The 7,493-nt window shown below is 43.6% G+C and overlaps 1 protein-coding gene across 1 annotated transcript in view; it reads right to left on the reverse strand.

Annotated features, from left to right (window-relative positions):
• LOC115077808 (vomeronasal type-2 receptor 1-like) overlaps positions 1-5,660 on the reverse strand; it is a 144,075-nt gene extending 138,415 nt beyond the window's left edge. Inside the window, exon 1 of the mRNA XM_029580094.1 lies at positions 5,536-5,660. Coding sequence (XP_029435954.1) covers positions 5,536-5,660 — 125 coding nt within the window. The remainder of the gene's footprint in view (positions 1-5,535) is intronic.
• Positions 5,661-7,493: the final 1,833 nt, after the last annotated feature.

The following is a 7,493-nucleotide window of genomic DNA, read 5'->3' on the forward strand; positions in this document are numbered from 1 at the left end:
ATTTAGTGAATTTTGATAAATCCAGGCGTACGGCCCAAATTTTCTAAGCTACTGCAGCTTCTTGAATCGTGCGGTATAGGGGGGCGAAGTGGGGGGCGGGCCTGCAAAATCCGGCAGCAATCAAACCTCTGCGGTGCGATTGTTGCCGGCTTTCGCACCCAATAGCGCCATCATAAAATGTGGTGCTATTGGGAGTGAAATTTGCAGCGAAAAGGGTTCTTACCGTTTCTCTGTCCGCGATGTTGTCATGGCGTCTGCCCCGGTGCCGCCCAGACTCCTCCTGCTCCGGTCTTGATGCCGCCCCCATTTAGAGATCGCACGTGAAAAGTCCGTATTCGCGTGCGATTGCTTTCGAAAATGACCCCCTAGGAAAGGTGGAAGGAAGTCAAACAGATTACCGGCATGGTTAAAAGATGAGATGAAAGAGGCTATTTTAGCCAAAAGATCTTCAATCAAAAATTGAAAGAAGGATCCAACAGAAGAAAATAGAATAATGCATATGTGTTATCAAGTTAAATGAAAGACATTGATAAGACAGGATAAGAGAGAATTTGAAAAGAAGTTGGCCGTAGAGGCAAAAACTCTCAGTAAAAACATTTTTAAATATATCCAAATCAGAAAGCCTGCCAGGGAGTCAGTTGGACCATTAGATGATCGAGGGGTTAAAGGGGCACTTAGAAAAGATAAGGTAATCGTGGAAAGATTAAATGATTTCTTTGCTTCAGTCCTTACTGAAGAGGATGTTGGGGAGATACCCATTCTGGAGAAGCTTTTCATGGGTAATGATTCAGATGGACTGAACAAATCACGGTGAACCTAGAAGATTTGGTAGGCCTGACTGACAAACTGAACAATGGTAAATCACCTGGACTGGAGGTATACAGCCCAGGGTTCTGAAGGAACGCAAAAATGAAATTTCAGATCTATTAGTAAACATTTATAACCTATCAGGAAAAATAGTGGAAAGTGTTGTAAAAATCAAAATCTCAGAACATATAGAAAGACGTGGTTTAATGGAACAAATTCAACATGGCTTTACAGAAGGCAAGTGTTGTCTCACAAATCTGTTTCACTTTTCTGAAGGGGTTAATAAACATGTAGATAAAGGTGAACCAGTAGATGTAGTGCATTTGGATTTTCAGAAGGCATTTGACAAAGTTCCTCATGAGAGGCTTCTAGGAAAGTTAAGTCATGTGATAGGTGGCGATGACCTTTTGTGGATTACAAACTGGTTAAAAGACAGGAAACAGAGTAGGATTAAATGGTCAATTTTCTCAGTGGAAAAGGGTAAACAGTGGAGTGCCTCAGGGATCTGTACTTGGACCTGTGCTTTTCAATATATATATAAAAATGATCTGGAAAGGAATACGACGAGTGAGGTTATCAAATTTGCGGATGATACAAAATTATTCAGAGTAGTTAAATCACAAGCGGATTGTGATACATTACAGAAGGACCTTGCAAGACTGGAAGATTGGGCATCCAAATAGCAGATGAAATTTAATGTGGACAAGTACAAGGTGTTGCATATAGGGAAAAATAACCCATGCTATAATTACACAATGTTGGGTTCCATATTAGGTGCTACAACCCAAGAAAGAGATCTAGGCGTCATAGTGGATAACACATTGAGATCGTCAGTTCAATGCGCTGCGGCAGTCAAAAAAGCAAACAGTATGTTAGGAATTTTTAGGAAGGGAATGATTAATAAAGCAGAAAATGTCATAATACATCTATATCGCTCCATGGTGAGACTGCACCTTGAATACTGTGTACAATTTTGGTCGCCGCATCTCAAAAAAGATATAGTTGCGATGGAGAAGGTACAGAGAAGGGCAACCAAAATGATAAAGGGGATGGAACAGCTCCCCTATGAGGAACAGCTCCCCTATGAGGTTAGGGCTGTTCAGTTTGGAGGAGAGACGGCTGAGGGGGGGATATGATAGAGGTCTTTAAGATCATGAGAGGTCTTGAATGAGTAGATGTGAATCAGTTATTTACTCTTTCGAATAATAGAAGGACTGGGGGGCATTCCATGAAGTTAGCAAGTAGCACATTTAAGTCTAATCGGAGAAAATTATTTTTCACTCGATGCACAATAAAGCTCTGGAATTTGTTGCCAGAGGATGTGGTTAGTGCAGTTAGTGTAGCTGGATTCAAAAAGGATTTGGATAAGTTCTTGAAGGAGAAGTCCATTAATTGCTATTAATCAAGTTTACCTAGGGAATAGCCACTGCTATTAATTGCATCCATAGCATGGGATCTTCTTAGTGTTTGGGTATTTGCCAGGTTCTTATGGCCTGGTTTGGCCTCTGTTGGAAACAGGATGCTGGACTTGATGGACCCTTGGTCTGACCCAGCATGGCATGTTCTTATGTTCATATGTTCTTGTTATGAACCCTCCTGTAGCGGGGCTACGGGAGGCTCCTTACCTCTTCCTGGAAGCCGCTCCAAGCCAGGGTCTCGCCTGCGAACTGTCCAGGATTTGCTCCAGGGCCTGGGAGGCCTCGCTGTCCGTGGGGCCTGCCTGAGACTGCTTGTGCTTCCATGGACTTCCTGGTTTGAGCCACGCCCTTCCCTAGGGGCCGTCCCGCAGCACTTCTCCGTAGTTATAGGGCCAGCTAGGTGTGGGCCTGCCAAACTCCTCCCAGGGAGTCGCTGGTCTGTAGCCCTATAAAAGGACTTCAACTTCAGTCTGTCTTTGCCTTGCATCGAGGTGATTTCCCTCTGGAGGCTCCTGCCTGCCAGAGCCTTGTAAGGTCTTCTGTTCTTCGTGGAGCTCCTAGTCTCGTCTGCCGTTCTGCCACATCTTCATGTCTTGATGTCTTGCCTGAGGTCCCTGACCATGTCCTGATGTTCCGCCATGATCTCCCACGTCCTGATGTGTCTTCCTGTCCAGGATGTTCTTCCCTGCATTTTCGTCGGGTGCTCCTGAGCCTTCCGTTCCTGCAGAGCTGCGGTTCTCAGATGATGTGTGCCTGGGATTGGTGCAGTCTGCCAGTATGATCGGTCCCTGTGCTCCAGAGTCACTGTTGCCACCAGCCAGAGAGGGAGCTTCGGATGACCGGCTTCGACATTGGAGTTCCTCTTTGCCTGCACCTTCCCTGTACGTGTCTTGCTCTCCTGGGACAGGGTGGTCTGCGACTCAGTCCCGCGGGTGGGCTGAGTAGGGCGCCCTGAGAGACTTTGCCGATGTCCTCCTGCCTTATGTCTTGTCTTGTGTGGATCAAGTTCCTCGTCATGCATGTGATGCCGTCGCATCAACCCAGTCTTGTCTAAGATGCCGTCGCATCAATCATAGTCCTGTCTACGTGTCAAGGCCTCCGTCTGCCCTCAACCTCAGGCCAGGCCTGCTGCTCCAATGCTGATCAAGCGGCAGGTCCGAAAGGGCTCGGAACAGTCGGAGGACTGTTCCCCTACCAACAACATGTTGTTGGCGCTGGGAGCTTGCAGGCCTGGCAGAGGGTAAGACCGTGTTCAGCCTTCAGGGAGCATGCCGTCAACCCTCGGCCTGGCCCTGGGCTGAGGCCCAAGGGCACACTAAACACCCCGTATACACAACAATTCTTGGAGGAGAAATCCATTAGTATTTATTTATTTATTTAACACTTTATATACAGAAGTTCGTATGGACATCACAACGGAGAGAAAGGAGGAAGAGGAAGAAAACAGGAAAGAAAAAAAAGTTACATTATTACAAAATAACTGTTTAAATTAATGAGGCTAAGAGAAGTGAATAAGGATTACCAGCTATTAATTAAGTTGACTTAGAAAATAGCCACTGCTGTTACTAGCATCAGTAGCATGGGATAGACTTAGGGCTGGATTTTAAATGGGTTACGTGCGTAAATCCGGAGGATTTACGCGCATAACCGGGTCTATGTGTGCTGGGCCTATTTTTAAAAGGCCCAGTGATGCGCGTAAAGCCCCGGGACGCGTGTAAGTTTTGGGGCTTGCAAAAAGGGGCGAGGCAGGGGCATGGGCGGGGCGTGGGCGATCCAGGGGCGGGAGTGAGGCGAGAGACCTCCGACAGAGCGGCCATTGCTGCTCTGTCGGAGGATCACGTGCCGGCAATTGGCCGGCAGGCACAAAAGGCAAAATAAAAATTTTTGGGAGGGTTAGAGCAGAGTTAGGGGGGGAAAGGTTACAGGAAGGGGTGGGAAGGTCAGGCTAGGGGGGAGGAAATGGTGGAAGGCAGCGCAGCTCGGCGCATGCAAGGTGCACAATTGTGCACCCCCTTGCGCGCCGACCCTGGATTTTATAACATGCGCGCCAGGTTCTTATGGTCCGGATTGGCCACTGTTGGAGACAGGATGCCGGGCTTGATGGACCCTTGGTCTGACCCAGTATGGCATGTTCTTATGTTCTTATGTTCATAAAAACAGAACAAAACTGATATGGGTATTGGTGTGACCATGAGTTCTTTTGTTTCCTTCATTAGCCCTGACAATAAAAGAGCTCACCTCTCCTGCCATACAAATGAGATCAGCATGTATTTCTAAAAGAGCTTTCCATTTTTGATAAAGGAACACCTTCTCTTGCCTTCTCTACAATCTGTTTCAATGATTCCTTTATCGGGGCAGTGCAGACTCTGGCAAACCCCTTTCCAGAGTCGGGGCTCTCTTTCCCTATCAGCTTTTCTCTAATTCTTACCAATATTAGTTTCCATGTGAGGAGGCTTTTGGCAATGTGCATGTGCTTCAAATAGTGCAAAATGTGCTAGCCCTGTTGTAGGCTTAGCAGCTGGCTCCCTGTTTGTCAGGACAGCCTGATCCACTCCTTCTATGCATGCACTTTAATCTGGCATTTCTGAGGGAAATCAACAGGGCTGTGCAAGCTCAAACATGCAGCTGGGAAAGAAAACAAAACAGGACAGAATCACTCTAGTCTTAGAAAAATGGAGCTATTTGACAGTTTGATCACTTCATTTCCAAATGATCCAGGGAGTTCTGAGGTTGCCTTGTGGTACCCCCATCATAGTTTGAAGATGGAATGGATCAGGTCCACATCATTCAGGGAAATAAAAAGTAATATAAACAACCAACATAAATCTTGCACTGTGGAAGTAGGATAGTATAACTGAGATACCGTGTTAGTGTGTATGGTGAAGTGACTTTGAGCCTATAACTAGTGACAGTTTAACAAGATGACTGTAATCATTTAAGTAAGCAAATTTATTAATTTGTATCTCTTTGCCTTGACCTATGAATGCCACACCTAAGTGACTGTCTATATATTTTGAGATATAACTTTGTGATTATATCACAATATAACTGTGTTACCTTTGTGAATGTGACAGTGTGTTAATCTAATGCTCTGTATTTTTGTAACTGTGATTCTTTTTTTCTGTTTCCAATTCTTGGTTTCTGATTAATCTCCTTCAATTCTTTTTTTTCTTTCATTTCTCAGCATACAATGACATATGAATACAAGGATTTAGGAAATCACAGCGGTGTGACAGAATTCCTGCTTCTGGGGTTCTCAGAATTCCCAGAGCTGCAGCTCCCTCTCTTTGCTCTCTTCTCACTCCTCTACCTGATGTCCGTGTTGGGGAACCTCCTCGTTATCTGCATAGTATGTGCTGATCCACACCTGCACACCCCTATGTACTTCTTCTTGGCCAACTTGTCTGCATTAGATATCTGCTCTTTGACCTCCATTATTCCAAAACTGCTGGCAATCCTAGCAAGCAGCAATAGCATATTTTTGGGGGAATGCATTCTGCAGATGTACTGCTATTTGATGTGTGTAAGTACAGAATATACACTTCTTGCTGCCATGGCTTATGACCGTTATGTTGCGATATGCAATCCCCTACGTTATACAATTGTTATGAACAAGAAGGTCTGTGCTCTTCTGGCAGCTGTCTCATGGATAGTAGGTTCATTGGAGTCATTGCCACACACAGTCGTCATATCCCATTTTTCTTTCTGTGACTCCAATGTAATCAATCACTTCTTCTGTGAAATCACAGCACTGTTGAAACTTTCCTGCACAGACACCTCAATCATTTATATTATGACCTTTGTAGAATCTGTGTTTGTAGTTTTCACCCCCTTTCTCCTAACCCTAACATCCTATATGTTTATCATCAGCAACATCCTGAAAATCCGTTCTACAGAGGGGAAAAGCAAGGCCTTCTCCACCTGCTCCTCTCACCTCACAGTCCTCATTCTCTTATATGGGACTATAATAGCAGTGTATATGCTTCCCACATCATGGGATTCTGTGAAATCAAACAAGCTGCCTACTGCTATGTATATAGTCACTCCCCCACTGTTAAACCCTTTGATTTATAGCTTGAGAAGCAAAGAGTTAAATGTGGCCCTAAAGAAAATCATAAGGAAGAAGACAACATTGTCAGCTCTTAAAGACATGTAAAAGCCCAGTTTAAATAAACTATTTTGTAAAGAGCATGGTTCATTTTGAAATGAAAGAAGAGAATATATTTATAATTTAGGCAGACCAGGAAGGGTTCCTATTACTTATATTGATCTGGATATATTTAATTTTGTGATGCAAACACAGCTCTAGTTAGTGATATACAAAGGAAAAATGTTTGTGTACTTCATTTTCAGTTGAAATGAAAGCTTTGTTACAAAATACCCTTTTGTTCTATTCATTTTTGGAAGTTTATGTATTTAAATTTCCATTTTACATGCATGAAATCAAACATTGGTTTAGATTCATCACATGCGATAGGTAGAGGGGCGTGTTTTATGATAATAGCCTATTTATCACAATGAGCACTATGCATAGGTATTATCACAGAGTGCGATAATGTTTTTGCACTTTGTGGTAATACCACAATCATCTCAATTCCTACCTTCAGCCCCTGGAGGGGGGGGGGGGGCGGGGAGAGACAGAGAGAGCCTCTGGGGGTGGCACCATAGTAAGCAGCTATTTATGCTACTATAGGAGGCCCACCTAGAAACTCGAGGTGAGGTTTAAGTAGTAGTTTAGGGGTTAGGGGCCACTTTGATATGCAGATTGAGATGTATGAACAGAATAGTACACTCTTGTGAAGATTTGATGTCCTTCGGAGTGAGAAAACACACAAAGATGAGATTTGTACAATGTTCTCTCAACCTAGCTTGATGGACTCTCTACCTGGGTAACATCAAGCTAAATAAACAAATAAACAAAAGTAAATACATCATTATTATACATATCTCCTTGAAAAAATAGGAAAAAGGGGAAAACCAAGAAACAAAAAGAGCTAAAATTAAAATGTAAAAAGAAAGCAATGAGAGATGGCCCAACCGCACAACAAAGTTATTTAGCTGAACCTGTTTAAGAGTATTCCCTAGGCATGGGTGTCAAGGAATAGCCACAACTGTGAAGATTCAAAAAATATAATTAGAATTTAGATGTTTCACCAAGGATTGGCAAGAATATCTTAATATAAATTGTGCCACCCCTGACAACACTATAGATCTCATAGAAAGAAAATGTTTCCTGCACTCTTGTGTTATTCTAGTAACATCCAGATA

The sequence above is a fragment of the Rhinatrema bivittatum genome, chromosome 16 (genome assembly GCF_901001135.1).
Source record: "Rhinatrema bivittatum chromosome 16, aRhiBiv1.1, whole genome shotgun sequence".
NCBI classification, from domain to species: Eukaryota; Metazoa; Chordata; class Amphibia; order Gymnophiona; family Rhinatrematidae; genus Rhinatrema; species Rhinatrema bivittatum.